The sequence below is a fragment of the Globicephala melas genome, chromosome 1 (genome assembly GCF_963455315.2).
Source record: "Globicephala melas chromosome 1, mGloMel1.2, whole genome shotgun sequence".
NCBI classification, from domain to species: domain Eukaryota; kingdom Metazoa; phylum Chordata; class Mammalia; order Artiodactyla; family Delphinidae; genus Globicephala; species Globicephala melas.
In genome coordinates this window covers 35,238,316-35,263,510 of record NC_083314.1, presented here as the reverse complement: position 1 = coordinate 35,263,510, position 25,195 = coordinate 35,238,316, and the positions used below count along the sequence as shown (strand labels likewise).

The 25,195-nt window shown below is 47.0% G+C and overlaps 1 protein-coding gene across 1 annotated transcript in view; it reads right to left on the bottom strand.

Annotated features, from left to right (window-relative positions):
* Window positions 1–25,195, bottom strand: part of MAPKAPK2 (MAPK activated protein kinase 2) — a 45,260-nt gene that overhangs the window by 3,773 nt on the left and 16,292 nt on the right. The window contains exons 2-5 of the mRNA XM_030872860.3: window positions 1,563–1,702; window positions 1,312–1,376; window positions 939–1,018; window positions 301–427 (exon numbers count right to left, since the gene is read on the bottom strand). Coding sequence (XP_030728720.1) covers window positions 301–427; window positions 939–1,018; window positions 1,312–1,376; window positions 1,563–1,702 — 412 coding nt within the window. The remainder of the gene's footprint in view (window positions 1–300; window positions 428–938; window positions 1,019–1,311; window positions 1,377–1,562; window positions 1,703–25,195) is intronic.

Sequence of the window (25,195 nt, the reverse complement as noted above, 5' to 3'; positions counted from 1 at the left end):
CTGAACCAAATCTGCATCCCAGACTCCACTGGGAATCTGATGGGAATGACAGCTCTACTCAGGAAAAGCGTGCGTGTGTGCAAAATCCCACCCATAATCTCAGGCAGATAATCTCCTGTAATGCTTCAGTCCCAGCTGAGTTCTGACGAGCCCTACTTTGGGTCAGGTCACATCAGAACCAGTGCTAGAAAGGGCCTGAGGATTCAACTCTCCTAGGACCTGTGGCCCTGAGACCGGCAAGAGGAGGGCTTGAGAAAAGCTCTGGGGAAGACAAGCTCCCCAGGCCTCCTCTGGACTTACCCACATAGTATGGCGTGTAACAAGGAGTGGTCAGAGAGTTGTGGCTGGTGGTTTCCTTGGCAAAGCCAAAATCAGTGAGTTTGAGAATGGCGTTGGGCCTTTTGGAGGTGTATAAGAGATTCTCAGGCTAGAGAGAGAGAGAAATAAATAGAACCTCTGCTGAACCTGTGAGGGGCTATCACTCCCTCCCTCCCTTCCTCCCTTCCTTCCTTTCTGCCTCCATTCAACAACATTTGTCCAGCCCCTGTGATCTGCACAGCTGACGGTGAGGACCCTCAGCTCCCTGCCTCCCAAGAGCTTACAGCGTGCATGGGAGTCGGACACTGATGCAGAGAACCGCAGTGAACACTGCAGTGACACAGAGACCGAAGGTGCGGTGGTGAGGTGTGGCTGAGGAGCACCGCAGGGTGAGGGTGGCCTCACAAGGCTTCATGACTGGGGTGGGGGTTTGCCCAGCGAGGGCAGGGCCTGCGGGGTAGAGAGTGGCACTCCGCCCCACTCTCACTCAGGAACCAGGCAGCGGGGATGCAGGATGACTCTGGGGACCCTCCCTAGGGTCACCACGACCCTGACCCCTATGGCCTCCATGGCACCTGAGTTGGGGGGACTGGGGGGGGGGCAAAAAGAACAGCTGGTACCTTGACATCCCGATGCGCAATGTTGATTGAGTGTAAGTACTGGATCGCCTCGCCGATGCTCTTCATGATCTCTGATGCCTCTGCAGAGAAGAGGGAATGGGGGAGCGGGAAGTCACAAGCGGGAGTCACAAGATGTGTCATTAGGTTTGAACACCCAATACACCAATCCCCCCCACACAGCCTAAGGCTCCCTACGTCCACCCCCGCCCCCCAGAAACCAGGGAATGAGGAGCAGCCCTGGCTCAGCTGAGGAAGAAGGCCCCAGCGGCGAGCCGGAGAAGGCAGCAGGCCTCCGCACCTCTCACAAGAGCCCCTTCAGACACCCCGTGCCCCTGCCTGCCCGAGCCCAGGCCCCACAACAGACCCTTTCTACCTCTTTCTGTGAATGCCTGGTCTCCTCGGTCCTGGATTCGGCTGAAGAGTTCTCCACCATCCAAACTGAAACAAAGCCACAGTCAGATCTGAGAACATAGCATCCCACTAGCACTCTCCCCACCGCCCCTCCAAAAATCAGGCGTCTACATTTTAAGCTTCAGAGTCCCCACCCGGCAGTCCTCAGAAGGTGGGGCCTGGGTGGGGAGTGGGATGAGGCTGGGCCAGGAGTAAAGCGGGAGGGCTGCTCACCACTCCATGACAATCAGCAGGCACTTCCTCCCCGCGTACAGGTTCTCATAGACGTCCACGATCCGCACAATGTGTGGGCACTGGGAGGCCCGCCAGTGCAGCTCCACCTCCCGGCGGGCCTTGGGGCAGTCCTGCAGCATCTGCAAGCCAAGTGCCTCCTGAGTAACCTCAGCGGGGCAGCCGGCTGCTGCACCACCTGCACCTACCACAAGGCCTGGCCCACGCACTCGCCCGCATCCCCACCGACACACCACCGACTCTCCCTACCCAGGTCCAACACCAGCCCTTAGCACTTTCCCTGCACTTCCTTCTCCTAAGCCCCGACTCAGAGCTCTGCAGCTCCCTCATCTGCTCTAAAAGGAACCTCAAGATGACCCCTCGTGGGGTCTCGACAGCTACTCTGAGACCACCCTTGACCATTCAGGGGAAAGGCCCAGCTGTGGGCATGAAGTCTATTCCAGAAGGCGAGCAGAGTTGAGCATTGGGAGACAGAGGGTAAAGGACACCTGGGCAGAAAGACAGACCGAGAAAAACCCAAACAACAATGGAAAGGGGCCTAGAGACAGGGGAGACTCCAGATCAGTTAGAAAAGGTACCTCCAAGATCCCTAAAGCCAGCGTATCAAATCCCGAGCAATGTCCTTTCAACCAACAGATAGCCGCAGGAGTCAGCCCGGTGTGATTTGAATCCTGGTTCTTACTAGATCTGCAATCTTGAGCAAGTTACTTAACTCACGGGCCTCGTCCTTGTCCCCTCTTCTTCCATGGACCAGGTGGCCAGGGGTATTAAAGCAGCCTGGCGCCCTCACCTGCCTCAAGGGCTGAATCTTTTTTTTTTTTAACATCTTTATTGGTGTACAACTGCTTTACAATGGTGTGTTAGTTTCTGCTTTATAACAAAGTGAATCAGCCATACATATACATATGTTCCCATATCTCCTCCCTCTTGCGTCTCCCTCCCTCCCACCCTATCCCATCCCTCTAGGTGGTCACAAAGCACCTAGCTGATCTCCCTGTGCTATGCGGCTGCTTCCCACTAGTATCTATTTTACATTTGGGAGTGTATATATATGTCCATGTCACTCTCTCACTTCATCCCAGCCCACCCTTCCCCCTCCCCGTGTCCTCAAGTCCATTCTCTACGTCTGCGTCTTTATTCCTGTCCTGAAGGGCTGAATCTTGACTAGTCTAAGCCAGGCCCTTTACTAAGACCTGACACTGGTCAAGAAGAACTTTATAGGAAGTCTGCTGAGAGGCCTCTTAAAAGGAGCACAAGGAATGCATACCATCTCTCCTGCATATGACACCTGGTGCCACGGCAGTCATCTTGGTACCGAGAGGTACCCTGGGGTGGTGGGTGATGCATCAGGAGCACTAAGACACCTTCTGGAAAGTGCACGAATCTTGGTGAGTAAGATCAGATGGCCAGGACGGAGCCAGATTACAGAGGGCAGGGAAAAGCAAACACAGGAATTTCCAAAAATAAAACTAACTTTCAGTTATGCTATGGTCTGTGATACGCTGGTCCTTTTCTAATTGTACAACGGCTGCCGATTTTACAGGATGTGGAAACTGAGGCTCAGAGAAGTAGTGTGTCCCAGGCTCAGTTCCTGGGGAAAGGCAGAGCCCGGGGTTGGAAACCAGGCCTGGTGGATTCCAAAGCGTAAACCTTTTCCACGATAACACGCAACTTTCAGAGGAGGGGCAGAGACCGAGACTTGTCAGTCTCAGATCACCAAATGCAAACTGGCTTTGCAGAGGCAATCCCCCAACAGGGGCCAAGATAATTCAGTCTCCTAGGGAGCGGGCAGAAGACAAGGTCGCCATGGGGTCACACTGCCACCTGGTGGCCATCTAAGGACACTGCACAGGTCCTGAGTTTTGCCACCTTCAACTTCATTTATTTGGATGGACCAAGGAAAAAGGTTATTTTCCTTTCCCATGCACTATGAGAAGGAGGAGGAGACGCTGGCCAATTTCATTTGCATGTGTTTCAATTCAACAAGCATTTATTGAGCTCCTACTAGGCCACACACTGTGCTAGATGTCAAGATCAAATAGAAGAGTCCCAATCTGAAAGAACTCAAACTGGGGGGTGAGGGCATGAGGGGAGGTAGACACACAGAAAATGCTTCTAATCCTGAGATAATGTGCTGTAAGACTGATAAGTTCAAAGGGTTCAAGAGAAAAAGTTCTCAGAGCACCCAAAATAGAAAGACCTCTATCGCCCCCTACAGGCACATAGGAACTGAAGCCCAGAGAGGAAGAATTGAAGTTGTCAAATTTACTCAGAGGCAACATGAGGTCATTGGATTTACAATCATGAGAGACTTGGGCTTGGTCTGGAATTTGTCAATTTCTGGTTGCATAGCCTTGGAGAGGCTATTACCTTTCTGAGCCTGTTCCACATTTGTAAGTTGGGGGTCAAAATACCTGCCTGGCCCCCTCCCTCACAGAGCCATTGCAAGCATCTAATGAAAGAATACCTCTAAGTGTGCTTGTTATCAGGACGGCACTCACCACTGTAAACCATCAGCATAACTGCAACTGCACAGGGGCCCTCTCCATCACCTCTGAGTTGAGGCTGGAACATCCTGATACAACCAAGAAACCCTGATATATACAAGTCACCAGCAAGACTATAGGCTGGGTTTCAGTCTGCAGCCCTGTGACCACCGCCTGGAAACCAGCTCTGTGCTGTAACCAACCACAGCTGTGCTAAATGAGGACACACCAAGGCCCAAACCCAAGTGCATGCCCCTCGGCCCCTCCTAAACTCAGAGCACGCACCGCAGGTTCTGCTTGCTCTCTTTGCTATAGACACGTTAGCGTGTGTGGCATTAGGTAAAAGAGAATCTACAGCCAGAACGCCTGGGTTCACATTCCACCTCCAGGTTTACACACAATTCCCTACCTGGCAGAGGAGCTGGATTGGCCTAGCACAACAAACCTGGTCTTGGGAATCGCACACAATTTGCATCCCAGGTTTGCACTTCCCAGCTTGTGTCAGGCAAGCCAATCTACCTTTCTGAAATGGGTTTCCTCATCTGTAAAACTGGATTCAATGTGGCAAAATAAGAAAATTGGAAAGAGCAAGTATTTTTAAATTCTAAGAGAAACATAGTAAGAATTTCCCATGAAGACTGGTAATTGACAGCCAGGTATGTATTTATCAGAAATCCTTGAATGGATATAAAAACCAGTCCACGCAATGAAGGCTAGACCTTCAATCCAGTCAGGAGGACAGGCTGGCTGACGTCACAGGGGCAAAGCCATTAAGAGCCAAAGAGACTTTGTAGACAGCTGTGGGGTACAGAAGCCTGGAGAGAGGAAAGGAAGAATGTGCTAATCTGGAGTACCGGGCTAAGTAAAGATCAGCAAGGGGGCTGCTGAGCTCTGAGCCAGAGTCAGGGAAAGAAAACAGGATTCCCCGGGTGCTGCCAGGGGCCACCAGCAGAGGAACACAGCAGGTTCAACCAGAAGCCAAGAGTCACGTGGGAAAGGCTCCTACCTCTTTGGCCTGGACAAGGACAGTGGAGGCGAAAGGGCCCAGAACCACAGCCTTGAGGGCTCACGTCTGAAGGAAAGAAGGGTCTTCCCACCAAAAAGCCACAGGCCCTGAGACAAGGAATGCCTGAAAGGGATTATAAAATATTTTAAGCCCATGCTAAGCCTGGAATGGATACTGCAACTTGCCTCGGCCCCCTTTTAGTTTGCATCTGAAATTCCCTTGCTCTGTAGAGAAGGTCAACTGTTGCATGTGCTAGATTGCAATGCAATAGGCAAGGTCACCTACCTACCAAGTGTGGCGGGGGGCCAGGGACCAGGCCACAGAGCCCATTGCCTGGGGAGGAACCTCTAGGGTAATGGTGGCAATGAGGGAGCTGTGGGAGCTCTCCCAAAATACTGTTCCATTACCATGCAATCCAGCAATCCCAATCCTGGGCATATATCCAGAAAAGAGGAAAATTCTAATTCAAAAGATACATGCACCCCAATGTTCACAGCAGCGCTATTTACAATAGCCAAGATATGTAAGCAACCTAAATGCCTGCCAACAGATGAATGGATAAAGAAGACGTGGTATATATATGCAATGGAATACTACTCATCCATTAAAAAGAATGAAATAATGCCACTTGCAGCAACATGGATGGACCCAGAGAATGTCATATTAAGTGAAGTAAGTCAGAAAGAGAAAGACAAATATCATATGATATCATCTATACATGGAATCTTAAAAAAATGATACAGATGAACTTATCTATGAAACAGAAACAGACTCACAGAGAAGAGACTTGTGGTTGTCAAGAGGGAACGGGGTGGGGGAGGGATGGAGTGGGAATTTGGGATGAAAACTAGTATACACAGAATGGATAAACAACAAGGACAGCACAGGGAACTCTATTCAATATTCTGTGATTACCTAAATGAGAAAAGAATCTAAAAAAGAATGAATACATGTAGATGTATAATTGAATCCCCTTGCTGTACACCTGAAACTAACACAACATTGTAAATCAACAATACACCAATAAAATTAAAAAAAAAAAAATACTGTTCCATGCCTGTCTTTGCCGGGACGTGGAGGGAAGAGGATGGTGCCCCTTATATCCCCCACCAAATCTTCCATCATGGGGCCACATGAAAAGACTCAGGAGTAATCAGCATCCTAAGCCTAGGTGAGCCGGAGAAAAGGAGAGGAACAGAGGCTGGGGTCTGAAGCGCAGCTCACCAGCAAGGAGATCTGAGGACAAGACAGGAAGGAACAAACCCCAGGTCCCAAGGCATCATGCCCTTCACAAGCTCCACCGCTTACCAAGTGTGTGAACTTGGGGAAGTTTTTAATCCCTTTGTGCCGCCATAGTTTCCCTATCTCTTAAATAGGATAATAATAGTACCTATCTATATTAAATGCATTAATACATATGCATTATGTAAATTACTAAGAACGGTGCTTGGCACATAGTAAGCACTGCATCAGTGTTTGCTAATATATTGTTCTGCCCCCCAAACCACCCCCCACAGTGTGCCAGAGTCCCACTGGGGTGGGCAGCTGGGATCTCACTCACACCCATCTCATTTAAGGTGCTATTAATAGCTCCAGGCGCTGGGTGGAGGGGGACCCAGAACACTGGGAGAGAAGCGGGCTTAGGCATCCTAGCCCTGAGTCTCCCTCTCCCTCCCACACCACCTAGCTAGATAGCCGGGGGTGGGGCGCACATGTCCTGAGAGAATGAAGCCATCCATCCCTTCCCAAGACTGATTTGGTGCCAAGAGTGATGCAAAAGTCTGAATCAGGCAGAGCGTGGTGCCGGGCGTGTGGTGCACCTTGGTAAATAAGACCTCCTCTGCACTCCCAGCAGGAGGGCACCAACCCTGCTGTGGGCCAGGCTCACCCACTCCCCTCCCTACCACAAGGAGGGGGCTGACCTGGGCACTCTGCAGGCCAGAAGAAACGAGGAGGACTTGGGAAGGAGAGGTGCTGCTGTGGGCTGAGTCCTAGCAAGCTCCTTAGCACAGAGCTGGCAGCAAGCAAGGAGCAGCCGAAAAGGCGCAGGGAGAAGGGAGCCCCTGCTTCCAGGGAGGGCTCTGAGTTAAAACGTGTGCTAAGCACTTCCAACGGGGAACCCTCAGACCCGCCCCAGGAGGACGCATCCTATTTTATAAATGAGAAAACATAGGCTCAGAGGAGCTACGCGATCACTTCAAGGTCTGAGCTGGCTGTCCCCAGCAGGGCTGGAATCTGAACCCCATTCTCACCGCTCCCAAAGCCTCTTTCCCACCACCCCGTGGTAAGGCAAAGGGTACAACATCTGCCCAAGACTGTCCATGACACCAACAGCCAAAATGGCGGCTGAAAATGTACATAGGCCTTAAAGTACAAACCAACCTTTAACTTTGAAATTCCAGAATTCAAGAACTGTAGAATTTTAGAATTTACCCTATGGCACTAATCATAGGTGGAGCTTTAAGGCTATGTATATTCTAAGAGTTGTTTACCTTAACTAGAAATGGCTAGCAAACCGAATGCCCAGCAACAAGCAATAGAGGTTGCTTTTTCAAAAGGAGTTTATCTATACACTCTTCAATCATTAAAATGATGTTTCGGAAGAATATTTAATGCGAAACGGATTCCTAAGTGTCTCAGTCACCTTGTCGCTATCAGCAGTAGCACTTTATTTTTTTTCTTTTGCAGCACAATTCCCAGTCTGAAATTTCCTTAAATTTATCTGACAGTATGTGAAAAAGCAACCTACAAAGCTTTACGTACAGTACAGTTCTATATGTATATCTGTCTATATTCGTGTGTGTACGTGTATGTACACAGATGTATATAGTATGTGTATGTGTGTATATATATACATATATATGGAAGCGCATTCACAGTACAATGTTAATATTGGTAATTATATATCTGAAAGATAGGATTACAGGTGCCTTAATTTTCTTTATTATAACTTAATTTTCTAAGTGACTTACAATTAGCACATATACTTTTAAAGAGGCAAAGCAGCTTCTCTCCCAATTTTACTTGGAGGCTGTCACCCATACCCCCAGGCCCTGTGGCCAGGGAACAGCAGCTATGGGCTTCCAGGCAGTTCTGCCAGGTGGCTTAGCCACAGACCAGGGGCTGCCCAGTCGAGTCTTGAGCAAGAAAGCAGCTCATGCCCAGTGGGTGCTGGATGCTGCACAGCCCTCCTCTAAGGAGAGGAGAAGAGCAGAACTGTAGTGCAACCTACACAGTCACTCTCTGTCCTGCTCCAGCTCCACCTGGCCCTTGACCTAGCCTCCCCAGCTCTCCAGCTAGGAGTGGGGCATCCATGTCTGGCTCAAAAATCCCTCGACCTCTCCTTTCAACCTGAAACCTACAACACTGGGCCCCCAGAGCCCTGAACAGTGAACAAGGAGGTTATGAGGAGTCACAAGGCTGCGGGACCAGGACATGCTGTCCTGGCATCATGTGTTATCTCTCTAAAGAGCCAGGTCCCTCCAAAGCCCCCATCCCTGGCTCTGCAGCCATCAAGGGGATGGGGAGACATGTGGCACTCACAGCACTTGACCTCACCTACCCAGATTGCCATCACTCGGCAAACCCGGAGTGCCTGGCACGTGCCACACGCTGGTTTGGAAGGTGCTGGGAAACAACAGAGAACACAACAAATAAGGCCTACACCCCCATGGAGCTTACATTTTAGTGCAGGAAGTACACAACAAACAAGATTTTTTAAAAAATTTTTTAATTACATATCATGATGTGTGCTATAAAGGACATAAATTGTGTGCTGCCACAATATCTCCCAAATTTCAGAGAGACGAAAGGCTGGAGAGAGGTGTCACACATCTCTTTTCATCTAGCCCAACTCGGGAGCATAAGACATGACAAACAGATAAGTCTTGGTTGAAATGATGGTTTTCCTCTAATCTATAGGGGCAGAAAGAGTATGTCCCTCTTCTAGAACCTCTGCACAGCTCAGAGAGGAGCAACTGATGGGCCTCCCCTAGGAAGTGATCTAAACAAACAAATCTAACAGCAGATTTTTTTTTGATCTTAGAAGGTCACTGAAAAAAAAGACACACAGAAGTACATCACCGGGTCCTTCATGTTAGCACACACATTCCCAAACATTTGGTTGGGAGGTAAAAGCGGTTTTCTATTTTGCTAACTGATTTTCATTAATGTGATGGGGGAAATCCCGACCTAAAACAAAGCTAAAACTTAAAATGGGGAAGGAACCCAGTACAAAAAGCCTTTAAAAGCACTGAGCCACACTGCCCAGAAGATGAGCGTGACCTTCCCTGTGGTCCCCACCCTCGCCCTCGCTCTTACTCTCCAGGACCTTCCCTGGGGAGCCACAAAGGACCAACCTTCAACCAAAAGACAAGAGGCTTGGAAGTTACACTGTAAATGACAAAGTTTTTTAAATACTTGCAACACATGACAGATAAAAGGTTAACTTAACTCTGGCAAATCAATGGTAAAAGATTAACAATCCAATATAAAAATGGCCAAAGAATAAGAACAGGCAGTTCAAAGCAAAAGAAACACAAACCAAAGATGCTCGATGCAACTCATTAAAAGAGAAATGTTTATAAAAAACAGTAACAATAACTTCACCAGAATGGCGAATTTTTTTTTAATGTTTGACCAAAAACGAAACAAAAGAGGAACTTCCCTGGCTGTCCAGTGGTTAGGACTCCGAGCTTCCACTGCAGGGGACACGGGTTCGATCCCTGGTCGGGGAACTAAGATCCTGCAAGCCGTGAGGCCAAAAAACAAACAAACAAACAAACTCCTGAGTTTATGCAAAGATTGCTGAGGAAAAGGCACTCTCTCATACACTCAACAGGGATATAAACTAGTATATTTTTGGCTATATCTATCAAAATTGTAAATGTTCAAACCTTAGGCCCAATAATTACTTAGCTAGGAAATCATCCTACAAATACGTTCCTAAAGTACCTTAATGGCAAAAAAATTGGTCAGAACCTGAATGTCTACCACTGAGGAGATGGTCAGATAAATGGCAGCATCTCCACATAACAGAGTGTGGCACAGCCTGCTGAAAGAGCGCGGCAGGGCTGCATCCGCCACTGTGAGGGGAACTGGGTGTTAATAAATGGAAAAGCAGACGAAGAACATGATGATACTTTGGCTTTTTTGTTTCTGTTCTAATTTTTTTTTTAATGGAGCTGCATTCACATTACTTAAGTAACTTTTTTTTTTTTTTTACTTAAGTAACTTTTAAAGTATGTTCACATAGACAAGAAGCAAACACACCAAAAGGTTCATTAGTGGTTATTCATAAATGGTGGTAATATAGGTAGCATTTTCTTTTTTGTGTTTCTTAAATTTCCAAAAATAAAAATGTACTAAACAGAATGTAAAATATACCACTTGGGTGGTTTTGTTGTTTTGTTTTTTTTTTTTTAAGGCAGAGGGAGAAGATATACAGACACGTCGATGCTTAACATTTTTCTGGAGGTATTTACCCCCTAAAACATCGACAGAGTTGACCCCAGGGGAGTAGGCACTAGAGAGCAGCTAGTACCATTTTCCATTTTTTCCCCTTTTCATTTTGTATCTTTCTGTATTGTATGGATTTCTACCATCTGCGTGTATTTCTTCTTAAAAATTAAGTCTAGGGATTCTCAGGGGCAGTATGCTTTGGTCCTATATTTGACCCCCAGCCTGAGTGCCCCAGAAGCAAGCTGACCTGCTTGTTAGAGCAGGAGGTGGGTGGAGACGGGGATACCATGCTGACCTCGGAGGGGGAAAGAGGACCTGCTGGAACTCAGAGTATGAGGGGAACCCAGGTGACAGAAAGACCTGGCATCTTCCTGGAGAGTATAGCCCAAATATGAGAAAGAGCAGGCTGAGGCCCCAAACCGCTACTGCTGACCACTTCTGACTTATTTGGAAATGAATCCTGCGCACAGCAGGGATGTCAGCCACGGTGGAGTCTTGGAAAGGAAAGTGAAAGGCTACAGGACACAGATATTTCTGTTTCTTCCAGCCAACTTCGAAAGAGAAAGAAGAATATTCGTGTATACCGCACCAACCATGAGTCAGGTGCACTTTATATATAGAAAATATGCTATATTTAAGCCTCCTAACAGGCCTCTGGAATAGAGCCAATGCCTGACTCCATTTACAGGTGTGGCAACCAGGGCTGGCGAGGTAACTTGCCCAAGGTCACACAGCTAGTGACTGACAGAGCCAGGATTCAACCCAATTCAGACTCTAACCTCCAGGTTCCTTTTTTCACTACAAACGAGGGTTTGACAAACAAACCCTGAGCTGCTGATATTAGTGTACTGTTACCCTGTCTCCTTCCTCCTAAAGGCCTCCTTTCCCTGCTCTGTTTGCTGGTCAGCCCCATTTATCTCTGCATCCGTCAGGCCCAGCACAGAGCTGAGTGCAGAGGAGCTGCAACACACACTTACTGATTAAATGGGCAGACTGTGTATCAGAACAATTCTATAGGCCATGGCTTACAGCAGGATACAAGGCATCTTTCCCCAGGACACAGGGTAGATGACAGGAGGAAGGAAACACACTAGGCTCTCCAAGTTGGCTGTAAGCTAAAATCTGAGCAGGGAGAAAAAATGCTCTGCTCTTTGTAGTATGTAGGTATGACTTTACGAAACCCACAGAGATGGACTATTAAGAGAAAATAAGACAGAAGGAGGTCACGAACACAGCTTCTGGTCCACATGTAGCTCGCATCCATTTGACCCTATACAACTGACAAAGCAAATATAAATTTTCAATTGGAAGTGATAAATGCCACTCATCTTCATCACCCCAGTTTAGCGGAATGAGACTCAAGGCATGTATACCTTAATCAACAGATCTAACGGGAGGTGGAGGGAGTTGAGAGAGAAAGTAGAGGAGAAGGGTCTTACAAATCACACACACACACACCCCGCCCCTGACAACAATTACACACACCTAAGACTGGAGGACAGCTGCGTGAAGAGAGAAGGAAAAAGAACAATAAGTAGCTATTGTGGTAACGTGGTAGAAGATATGAACCACTCTTTCTTACACAGTTTACAAAATGGCCCAGATGCAAGACAGAACTCAAATCACCCACCATGAGCACGAGGACATCTGCGAGACAGACTAAGTCTTTTTCTGCCAAGAGCAGGGCGCCTGATACATTCCTGTCTTGCCTTACTAAAGAGTTTGCCTCTCACACAGCTGAAGATGGAAGAAGGGAATTGCTACCCAGAACTTGATTCTGACCAGAAAGCAAAATCTAGTAAATTATGTTTAAAAAAACAAAACAAAACCTTAATTAGCAAAACAATAACAACAAGAATCCCACATTGGGAGGAAGTAAACTTGTCAATTCAGAGTTCAAAGGAGGGAAGAAAAAGCCTTAGGACAAAAACAATTGTTTAGCCTAGACTTCCAGAAAAACAGTATTTAGAAGTTGAGACAAAGGAATAGCATGATCAGAGATCCCAAAAGGGAGGCATTTTGAAGGACAAGGCCTGGCCTCCAACAAGTGGATTCTGATCATCTAAAGCATGATAATCCCGGAAAAAGGAACCAGGAGGAAGCAGCTGCCAATGGCAAGGCCATGCACAGGGGGCTCTAAGGATGTGTCCAAAGACACGAGCACCTGCCCATAATCCAGGACAGACCCAAAGACAGTGGTGTGGGCTCATAAAACAGCATAAGCAGAGCTTGTGAAAATGCAAGAACTATGAGAAATGTGGCTAAAGGCTACATGCAAAGCTGTAAGAAGCAGCAGGGAGGAAGTGGGCCCCTCATGGGGACAGAGGCTCTAATCTACCAAAATGACAGAGAAGGGGGGAATGTTCATCTCCAAAGTGTTCCTTTTTTTCTAGCAAGGAGAAAGCACTTCAAATTGGGACATACTTAAGGGAAACCTCAAATCCAAGATGGCCCAAGAACCAACCAACTTATAATCACCCAAAGATGACTGAGTTAAAAGACGCCGGTCTTAGAAGAATCACATCCCGGGATACAGTAGGAACCTGCAAGTATGATTCCCGAACCACCACTGGTAATCACTGAGGGGCCATGGGGAAAACAGGCAACGCCCTGCTTTTGGGCAGCTAGCATTCCCTCAGTACTCACTCTGCTCCAGGCACCAGGGGGTTCAAGGAGTTCAGTCTAGTGAAGGAAACAGAGTCAAGGCAAAAGAAACAATATGTACACAGAACTGTTAAGAAGAAGAACTGCTTAACTTCACATCTGTCTCTGGCAGAGCTCTGGAGCAGATCATGAATTGGACCTTCACAACGCAGCCTGCTTCCCTAAGAAGCCATGGCACACTTGTCTTGTTACCTTTTCTAGCAGGGTTACTAAATTATAGACCAAACAAATAACAGATACCAGGGTCCTTGACTTCTACAAAGTACATGGACAAAGTCTCCTGCCAGACCTTTGGGATGACAAAGAAAGAAGGGGTGAGATGACAAAGCATTTTGATATTTGTAATTGTTATAAATGACCAATAATAAAAGTGTTATTTAATGGACCTAGGACAGGCTGAACATGCACCAAACTGAACTCACTGCTCCCTCTGACTTGTTGCCCAGTCTCAGTAAATGACAATGACATCACCATGTAGCCAGGTTCCCACATATAAATCCTGAAGTAGTCATCTGCAGCTTCTCTCCCTCCCTCACCCACAGAACCAATCCAATTTTGTCTATGGAAATATCTCCCAAATCTAATCTTCCCTTTTCCAGTCTTGCTGCCGCTTGCTTGGTTCCCTTTTATTTTATGCGCTTTCTAACTGGTTTCTAGACAGTAGACTTAATCTGCTCTCCAATACATCCCACATCAATCCCTGAAAGGCACATCTGAGCAGGACATTTTCTTCCTTAAAGATGTCCATTGGCTAAGAGGATAAAACCCAAATTCCTTAGCTTGGTCTTTCCTAACTCCTAGCCATAATATCTCTGCCCCCACCTCCTAACACATTCTATTTAAGCTACACTGAACTTCACTGTCCTCAAACATGCCATGCCTTGTCACGACTCCACATCTTTGCATCCTTTGAGCGCCAGCGCAATGTCACCTCTTCTGTGAATCCTCCCTGGTGACTTCCAGGCACAGTCAGCCCTCTTTCCTCTCTGCTCCCACAAGGCTCTTGTTAAACTCTTACTGCAGCACTCACTAGTGTTATTTACAAGACTGGTCCTCCTCCTGCTGAATAGACCGTGTGCCTTTTGGAGACTAGGACCATGTCTTGTTCACCTTTTGATTCCTAATCCTGGGTCTAATACATGGCATTATGGACGTACTCAGTATTTGCTTGTTGACTAAACCCAGAGAACACCTCCAGCGACAAACCAAGGCATGCAATCTTTGGCTTTGCCTAGAATTTTACCAATAAGCTGGCTGAAGACATAGTAGACAGCAAGCTCATCAGACTTGCAAGTGACCCCAAAATTGGAGTGTGCCGGGTAACAGATTTTTTACAGATCACAGTAGGTGAAAATACGGGCCAAAGTGACCCCCTAAAAAAGCCACATGTTGGGGCTCAAAAAATCATCTATAACGGCCTGTGATGAGAGAGACCTTTCTCAAGTCAGATCCATACCACACGATGAGCGAGAGCAAAGGCTCTGAAGCCAGGCTGCCTGGGTGAGTCTCAGTTCTTCCATTAACTAACCATGAGATCCTGGAAGTTTCCTAACTTATACCTCCAGTTCCCTTCATTGTAATACAGGGATAATAATAGTACCTACTGTATAGGGTTGTTGTTTAGTAAAAATAACAATAATGTACTTGCACTTAGAACTGTACTTAATTCAATAAACTCTACTACTGTTTGTTGGTGATATTGTTGTTTCTGTTGTTAAAAGCTACTTCTAAGAGAAGAGAAGCTATAGAGCACTGTTAAAAGCAAGGGCCCTGCGATTAGACTATCCTAAATTCAAGCCAGCTCTAAGCTTAGTAGCTGCCTGACCTTAGGCAGTTATTTCGCTTTCTTTCTTCCTTTTTTTTTTTTAAATAATTTCCCTGACCAGGGATGGAACTTGGGCCCCCTGCAGTGGAAGCACAGAGTCCTAACCACTGGACCACCGGGAACTCCCTTCACTTTCTAATCTCCATTGTTTCATCCATTAAATGGGGCTAATGATAGTATCTGTCAGAGATACTCGCTTTAGCATTACGGTTGATCCTTGATCAACATGGGTTTAAACTACACAGGTCTACTTACATGCGGATTTTTTCCAATAAATACGTACTACAGTACTACAGCATCCCCAGTTGGTTGATTCCACGGATGCAGAACTGCAGATGTAGAGGGCCGACTGCAAAGTTATACGTGGATTTTTGACTGCATGGGGGTCAGCACCCCTAACCCTCACATTGTTCAAGGGTCAAGTGCATTTCAAATGGGGAAAAAAAATGAGATAAACTAAATGCCCATTAATAGATACTGGTCAAATAAATATGGTATACCCATAATGGTGCATTAAACAATAGGCAATTATAGAACAGAAGGAAGTAGATCCAGACAAATGAGATCAAAACTTCTCCAAAAAAGATATCCTTCCATGAAAAAGGCACGCTGCAGATTGATACATGTAGTCTGGTCCCATTTTTGTAAAATGTTTTGAAAAAGAAAAAGCAGACGTACGTGTGTGTGCACGCACGCATGCGCGCACGTGTATTTACCCAAACTTTTGTAACTATAGACAGCCTTTGCTTTACTTAGTGACATGAAACCATACAAATGACCACACAAAGCAATCTTAATCATCAATGGGGAAAATTAAGATTGTTCCATGACCTTTAGAAATTTTTGTCAAAACATTAAAAACTCTTTTACTGTCAGCTATAAATGAATAGAGAAATGAAAAAAAAATATTTAGTATAAAACTAATATTTATTTAGCACACTGTAACTAAAAAATATCAGACATTGAGAATGAGTGTTTTGTTGCTTTGTAAAGACTCATCCAGAGCCCTCTGAACAGGGCTTGCCTTTTTGTTATTTAACACACAATACCGAGCAAGCATCGCCTTTGCAAACTGCCACGCTCCTTTCTAAGTTTGGATCAGTTTCCAACATTTTATCCTTTGTGCTTTCAATGTTGCAAAATATCTCCAAGAGTGCCTTCAACGTGAAGTTTTTTTTCCCCAGTGTCACTTCCTCTAGAACTTCTTCATCCTTTGCATCACAACCACTGTGTCAACGAGTTTGCCTTCACCGAGTTCCTCTGGCTGCATACGCAGAGTCTCAAACAGCGGCAATGTCAACATTCCTACAATCAGCTATTTATTCTATAATTTCACTTATGTTCAGTTATGGAATTTCACTTTTCATTTCTTTGCTGAAATTTCATCAACGGTGGGCAATTTCCTCTTTTGATTATCCATTTTTGTAAAATGTCACACGAGTTTATCGCTAGGGGACAAGGAGGCAACACAACTGCACACTGTCCTGTGTATGTGTGAACTCAACAACAGATGGGCGGTGACCACGACCAACAGACTCTGAAAGAAGGGCTGTGACTGGTCACTGATCATAACAAACATCTGTTAGGTACTTAGTGATTTGTGGACTGAAGAGCTAGTAGCAAAGTTTGTACTCTATGCAATCACTCAGAGTTCATATACCATGGCAACTGGAATTGGAACCATGCTGTTGGGAGACCGGTGTTATTTAACTAAACTGTGATAAATGAAATTCATGTATATTGTAACTGTGAAAAGCAAGGACTGCCCTTACAAAGAACATAATAGGGAAGTATATATGCTAAGGTGTAGCAGTGGTTACCCTTCAGGAAGAGCTACATTATTTAAATTATTTCAATGACTAAGTTCTACACCGTGGCAATGGTTCTCAACCTGAGATGATTTTCCCCCACAGGAGACATCCGAAAATGTCTGGAGACATTTTTGATTGTCGCAACTTGGCAGGGCACAGAGAGGGCTGCATCTGGGATCTGGTGGGTAGAGGCCAAGGATGCTAATTCCTAAGAAGCATAGGACAATCCCCACAACAAAGAATTATCTGATCCAAAAGGTCAATAGTGCCAAAGCTGACAAGCCCTGTGTTAAACCAAATAGTTTTTATTAAGTTCTTTTTAATAGCATCTTTCTCATAAAGTGGTGGCAAAGATTAAACAGGATGATGGCAAGCAGAAGGTACACAGTAGATGCTATTAATATCAGAGGCTCTGTCTAAACGACTTTGAGCTGCATGAGTACCTTAATATCACCTTAGATTTGCAGTATTTTTTTACGAACATTAACTCATCTGATCCAACACCATGATGTGGCTGCCAAAGAGTCAGCATCACCTTCAGTTCACTAGCAGATCAAGTACCTAGATCAAGACAGGAGTCCAGATCCAACCACACTCTGTACCTCTCAGACCACATCTAGAATCCAGTGTCACCTGCTAAGCAAAAAAAAAGTATTAAACTTCCAAAGAATGATGAGCAGTGCATAAAAGGTCTGAGAAGCAAGTCACAGGAGAAACGGGTCAATAAACTGGGACAATTATCCTGAAGAAGAGAAACCCCGAAGGAGCAGCTGAGGAACTGAATGTGATTAACAGTCCCAAAATTCTATAGGGCTGTCACAAAGAAGGCTAAATTATTAGACTTGCCCTATGTGGCTCCCCAAGGCAGAAATTAAAAGGAGCTATCCCCCAATAGCAGGGGCCTGTAAGGTAGTAAGCTCCCTATCCCTGGAAACACTCAAGCAGAGGCTCTCAGGTGGGCTCTCAGGGGATTCCTACATTGAGTGAAAGAATAATCTAGATGAGCAATAAGGCACTTTCTAACACTCACGATCTTGGGTGCAGAATACAGGGTGTAATTTCAGGAACAAGAAATTAACAGCCTCCTTTGACCCAGCAATCCCACTCCTAGGTATTGACCCAAGAGAAATGAAAACATTATGTCCACAAAACGACCTGTGCAAGAACATTCATAGGAGCTTTATTCATCACAGCCAAAAATTGGAAATGCTCCGAAGAAGAATGGATAAGCAAACTGTATCATAACCGTACGACGGAAAACTACTCCATATAGAAAGGAACGGGCTACCAATGCAGGTAACCAGGTGGATGAACTTTACATAAAAGAGTTCATTGTGATTATTCTATTTATAGGACATTCCAGAACAGGCAAAACTAATCTCTAGTGAAACAAGCACCAGAATTGTGATTGCCTGGGAAGGAGCATGAGGGAACTTACCAGGGTAATAAAATTTTTTGTTCTCTACCTTGACACAGGTTCAGGTTGCACAGATGGAAGCATTTATCAGAACTCGTCAAATGATACACTTAAAATCTGAGCATTTCACTGCTATATAAATTTTACCACCAAAAAAAAATTACTTAAACGCATGAACAAACATTGAACTCTAATTAATGCCTACGTATGCTACGTTTAAGGGCAAACGGTACTGATGTCTGCCACTTACTATAAAATGCATTCCCAAAATAAGATAGGCTGATAAATGGATAGGGAGATGGAAACATGGAGAAAGACATGAGAAAGCGAGTAAAATGTTAATGGCAGAATCTAGGTCGTTGTGTATATGGGTGTTCACTGCACAGTTCTTTCAAGTTCACTGCCTTTTAAAGTATTTCATAATAAAGGTGGGGGGGGCAGTGAAGGAAGTAACAGCCAATAGGGAGCACTAGGGAAAGAAGAGGTGGCCGGGAGGTCATGGGAGGACAGCAGCAAGGGGGAGAAGAGGGCCTTCAGACAGCACAGGGGCCTCTCAAGGGCAGAACTGCAAAAGGCGCAGCTGACCTGGGGACAGGCAATCTTAGCCAAGATAGAGGATATGTGAGGTTAGTGCTCAGACCTTTGCTGTCGTAAGTTCTTGTTCCCATGGGACAAGCTCCATCGCTATCGGACTCTAGCCCTGCCCCTCTCTGGCCTTGGTATTCACCCCTGGACAGTGAAGGGACCAGCTCTGACAGTCAACTATTCACCACATCTTTGCGAACCATGTTTCTAGACAGGAACCAAAGGATGCAGAGATGCAATTAGAGCTGCAGCAAGCTCCAGCCACTTTCCTACAGGCAAGTTTCCCACAACAAGAAGACTGCTATCGTATCAGTATGTACTCAAAAGAAGGGACTGGGTACAAATAGCTCTGTCTGAACGAGAATACTCCACTTTGTGGATTATCCACCGCAAACACTGAACCAATGAGCAGAAGCACCCTGCCCCCCAAGACCCAGCAGGTTTCTGGGACACAGAACATTACGGAAACCCAAGAGAATTAAGGAGATGTATTTGCTGGAGAAAAACAAAAGAAGTCACTGATATTTTGAAAAGTCCAATTTCAATAATTTGAAGATTATCTACTTGACTATCCCTGCTCCCCTGCCCACAATAGCATAGACCATGTAAACCTGACTGCATACAAGACTGTCAGATTTTCTGTGGTATGATTTGCCTACTCTGGCTCTCCACCCGGAGGACGCATGTTCTGGAGTTGGCCAAGTGAAAGAAGGAGACGCCGGAAAGCTGAGTGGCCTAGTTCTAGTCCCAGCTCTACAGTTAGTTACCTTGCTGAGAACCTGCACTCTGTCCCCTCCTCTGTGGAATCTTAGATAAGCCTAGCCTACCTGAGGGCAAAGGTTTCTTCTGACGCTAAATTCTTTGATATGATTCTCTCCTTCTAGGTAGGTAATATAACCTGAAAATGTGTTCAATTTTCACATATTCCATAGCCCTTTAAAGTCACAATCCGGTTGCGGCCGACAAGATCCTCACTCAGGCACGTGGAAACTAGGGTGCAGAGAGTTTAGGACGTTTGCCAAGGTTCCACACTGGCTGCTGATGGAGTGAGGGGTACAACCCAGGGCCCTGAGAAGACCACATACATTCCCTGGAAAAGTATAGGAGACCCCAGGAACCCCTCTTAGATTTCAGTACCTACAACCAGTCCCTTCTTTCTCTGCCTTATCCATTCTGGTTTCCCTGGAAACCAGAGAATCTAGTACTTTTGGCCTCAGACCTTAAAGGGAAGAAGGATATGTTATGTGCTTCTCAAACCAAAGACAGTTACCTCACAAACCAAAAAACAACTTCCAGCACGACTTCCTTCCTACCATTCTCCTTGTGGGGAGGGGGTGGGGGGCAGGCTGCTTGGAGGTCAAGACTCTTATAGGAGCCTGGAGTGCCTGAGGGTGGGGGAAATCCCACTCCTCCCCTGGAATAACTGTGGCCAATCACCTAGGGGAAATCTGGAATCCTCATCATGCAGGACAACAGGACACCCTGTCTAGGTCCAAATGCGTCCCAGATGCAAGGAGGGCCATGACAGGAAATGGAGACCCAACAAGGCTAGGACCTGTGATAAAGAGGAACACCAAGCGTGCTGTGCCACCCCTCCCCCAATCCATGCCTACTACGCACCAGGCTAGAATCAGGTGAAGACAGAAGGACCGGTGAAGGGAGAACAAGAAGGAGAGATGACAGGAATGGGGCTCAGACACTGCCCTGCCTTCTAGCCTTGAGGGGGCAGCAGGTCAACAGCTTAGTGCCTCACTGCCAGGACCTGGAAAGAACACATCTGAAGGTTCTTCTAAACAAGGAAAGCTCCACCCTGGAGTAAGAAAGAATTTCCACAGTGACCAATTTGCCTAGAAGTGGCGGGAATGCATTCCCAGCAGTGGTGCTGCATCCCAGCTGATGTGAGAGGGAGGAGCCACCCCTTCTCCTCTCCTACTGCCCAGCCCCCCTCCACCCTTACCCAAGACCCACCAGAGGTTCCTGGCAAGGGTTCCCTCCCTGGGGGCCGCCAGTCCTCAGGGCTCAGAGCTACTGGTCCCTCTGGGGACGCCAGAGCCTGGGAGTCTGCAAACACAACCCCAGTTGCCGGCAGCAGCTAATACTCCTGCTTCCCAAACCAAAGCCCGGCCCACCCAGACTTCCTGTTCAGGGGGCACTGAGGGCAGCATCTGCCCTTTCTCTACTCCCACAGGCAACAACCAGAGGGCCTGGGTTTGCTCCTCCCCCCATCTGAGCAACGCCAGGCCGCTGCTGTGGCTATGGCTGAGGTAAGACAGGGAGATGGCCAGAGAAGCTGGGAGATGAGGGACAGCTCACCGTAGTTCCTGAGGACAGACTACCTCCCTTCCCTTTGGGGAGGTCAAAAGAGGAAACAGAACATAAAAATATAAATACATACACACTTACAAACAGGAAATCCTGGGCCTGCTTTCATGACACTGAGCTCTACCTACATTGGAAGTGCATAATCTCCAGGAAGAGGGACTGATTCCCACTAACATTCCCTTTTTCCCTCAGTGGTTAATTTCCTTGTAAGCAACCATGACCTCCGTGCAAAGCTGCACCAGGAGGCCGCAGAGGTCCACAGTGGGCTTGGGAACTCCCTGGGCCTGGGTTTGTTCCAAGTGAAGAAGCCAGTGAGGCCTTCCTCGGGAGCCGGCCATCAGGGGGACCACCGACAAGTCACCAATGGTCTGAAAAGAATTCTAGCCGAGACTCTTGAATTTTAAAACTCCACAAACTTTATTTAGTAAATCCACTTCCCAATTCTGAATTCTTCCTTAAATTTAAACCAAAATGCCTTCACCTCAGTTCCCCCGGGTGATGAAAAGCCAAGTGCCTTTCCACCCTGGTCTGCCCTCCAGATGCCCTTGGATGGTGGGGAGGGAAGGAAATATCCAGCCCACCTGTTTCTCCCACACTGCCACCTCAAGGTTCAAAGTCCTGCCCCATCAGACAAGGAGGACGCACAGAGCTAAGGGAGCTAACTCCTGCGCCCTTACACTTCCAGTCCTAGCAAGCAGCTGCCTCCAGATCAGCAGGCCCTCCCTTCTCCGATGGTGAGGAGCTCTCAGCAGCCTGGGCCTCAAGCAGGGGTGTCTGCTCACTGCTTGTCGTCGCCACCCTCCCCGCTTCCCCCCCCCCAAACTGCACACTGCCACTTCCCAGGCATGACAGATGTAACTGCTATTCAGTATGTTCAAGCCAGGACAAAAGCCTTCTCCAGAAGCACAAAGCCAGCAGGAATGCAGACAGGCCAACTTCAATGGAAGCCACCTGCCAGGGGCCCTTCTCTGCCACACCCCCAGCATGCACACACACAGTTTTTTAAGCCTCTCAAACCTGTGTTAACATATAGTCAGGTGAATTTTTCTCTGAATCACTGGACAGTTTTCCCAGAGCAGGGAGACCGTACTGCCATTTCTCAAATAGTATTCTGTAGGATGTTAATAAGTGACAGGTAAAAAGGGGGCCCTAAATGTGTCAGAAGCACCAGGTTATATGCAGTCAAATAGATTCTTTTACTACAGAACGTCTCAGAGCCTTTAGAATGTTAATGTGCACTGCAGAATGTTTCCCAGATTCATCTGATCACAGAGTGTCTCAGGGTTGGTGATGCACCAACACATTCCAAGCCTGTCTGGTGTTTGGAGAAATGGGTGGCTCTTTCTTCCATGCTCACCCAGTCCCCAGTATGCAGCTCTTCTACCGTTTGGAATATATAAGAAATATTTTGCTTACATGTTCCCCCCTCAATAAGCTTCCAGTGAACAGATGAATGAACAGATTCACGAGCGCGCATGCGCTGGGGTATCTTCACAATTCAGTTCAACCGGTGACAAAGCTTCCGCAAGGACCGTTAGAACTTCATCCAAAAGACTGAACCTCTGCACACTCAAGCCAACATTGGCTGTGAATCATATGTGCTTATGTCACCAAGGACAAGGGTTCAACGCCAGATAAGCCAGCTGGTTTTATTCCCTTACCAAGTCTCCCCCTACACTCCCCCAACTGTTTTGCATTTGTCCATAATGGTAACTGGGTGACTGCATTCAACGTACACACCTGTGGTCAGGGAGAGGCCACCACCATAAGTCTCACACATGGTCTGGGTGAGCTCAGCCACTAATACCACCAATTCCCAAAGAGAAACCTTAAAAGAATAGCAGGCTAACCAAGCTCAACTAGCAAGGGTTCTCATCCAACCTTCCCCTCATCATGAGAGTGACAAGACACTCAGACATGACATTAACTGTCAACATCTCCCAGAAAGTACAGTATTTTTATATTCAAACTATATATCTCAGACCATCTCTTGGACCTGGAAGTAGTGCCCCCCGAAAAAAAATGGTTTGTCCGACAGATCCTTCCTTTGCGTTGGAAAAATAGAGGCTGTGTACGCTGGGGTGAACTTGTCGAAAAGCCCCTTCAGGAGCCTCTCTGGTTTCTTGGTGTGGGCTTTCTGTTTCATTCACAATAAAGCAGACTCTGAAAGGGCATCACCCACTGACCTCTGCAGCTGAGCATAGAGGCAGGTGCCCCCTGATGACAAGTTGAAGGCACTCTCCAGCCCGCCACCCCTCACACAGGAAGCCTCTTAAAACCTCTGCCCTTGTTCTGAAGCCACGGACTGCTCCTGGCATGCATATTTCTTAGAACACCTTCAGTGGAGATGCAGATCGTGGTTAGTATCTGGGCAGCACCAAGAGGTTGGGGAACTCCTCAGGCTCTGGTTCTGACCCAAGAAGGGAGGAAGCCCTACGTCAGCTCTTCCCTCCCTACCCTAGTAGCATCAGAAGGAAACAAGGTGAGATCCCACGAGGTAATACTGAACAGTCTCCGTCTATCACCGAATACAAAAGTGCATGTTTCATCACCTTAGGAAAAAGTCCAGAGTTTATTCCTACCCTACCTTTCCAAATTTCTCTTTTTGCCCACCTAGCAAAATTAGTTCAATCTATAGAAACTGGGAGTGAAAGGGAACACTGAGAGCTCTTTCTAGTGAAGCATCCCCCCATCTCCCCAAGCAATCCCAGACCCCACCTCCAAGAGCAGAAACAGAAAAGCCCCTTTCCCGCTCCTGCCACCACCACCCCCATGCCCCCCCCCGATCCCCCCACCCCCGCCCCGGCCTCTTCCCCCTGGACTCCTCAGGCTACAAAGAATTCTTTGGCTCCATCATTCCACTTACCTTCTCTAACTGGGAGGGCTTGTGTTTGGATGTAGTGGCTTCTGAAGCTGACACTTTAATTCTTGATTTTAAAAACTTTATTGTTTAAATACCAGTTTTGCCTCTGAGGCAGCCAAGGCTCTGCTCTGCTCGTTAATTATCAGCTGCTAAACAGTACTTTTTTCATCCAAGCTGATAAGGCCCAAGGCCACTGGGGGTAAAAATGCTGGTGCTGGAAAAGAGGCTTCAGCTCCTCTGTGGCAGTCTCGTCAGAATCCAGAAGAAGACAAACAGGCAAGAAGCTAACCCACTTCTGTGGGTACGGTGCAGCTAAGCTAAGAGCCTGGCACTGTGCTTGCACTCGCGGACACCAAACGAACGAGACACACTCTTGTCCTCAAGGGGCTCAGAATCCAGCAGGCCGAGATATGGGAGTGACCATAATTTAAATTCAGAGCAGTCACAGAGCTCGTGTGAGCTACCACCAGTATAGGGCAGAAAGGTATTCTGCCTGGAATTGGGGGTGGGGGGACAGGTAAAATCTAAGCCTCGAAGGAGAAACACAATTCCACCAGGAATAAAAGGATGAAGAAGTGAATGGTGCAAAAGAAGATCTGGAAGCAGAAGAACGCACTGCAGAGTGGGATGGAGCCCTCTCCTCTCCTGGAAGGAGAGAGAGAAAAAGAGAGAGAAAGAGAGACGTGCGCATACATGCGTGTGTGTGTGTGCGTGTTGGGGTGGGGGAAGAAAGAAAGGTCAAAGCCAGCTTGCCTGAACACCATGTTTAGGAGTTCGAGGGACACACTGGAGGCAAGGGGAGGCCACTGAAGGTCTCTAAATAGAAGTAATGTTTGTGGTCACATCTGCCTGGGTACAGATGGCTGAGTCTCTCAATGCCTCTGAAGAAAACCAGATCAGTGGCCTCAAAAAGCAAGCATTAACCATGCAGAGAAACAGCGACTCCTTCCTATGAAGCAGGATGTAAAGAGGGGGAAGGTACGCACGGCCTGTACCAGCTGGATGACCCTTAGGACTCTCCACTGTCAGGGTCCACTGAGATGTGGACCTTTCCTCAATCTCTCAGCAAGGCCTGGTGATCAGAAGAATCCTGGGAATGATGTCACATCCCTGCATCTCTCTAGGGCCCCTGGCAGGTCAAGTAGTCTGAAACCCTGCCATGACGCTGGGGCAGCA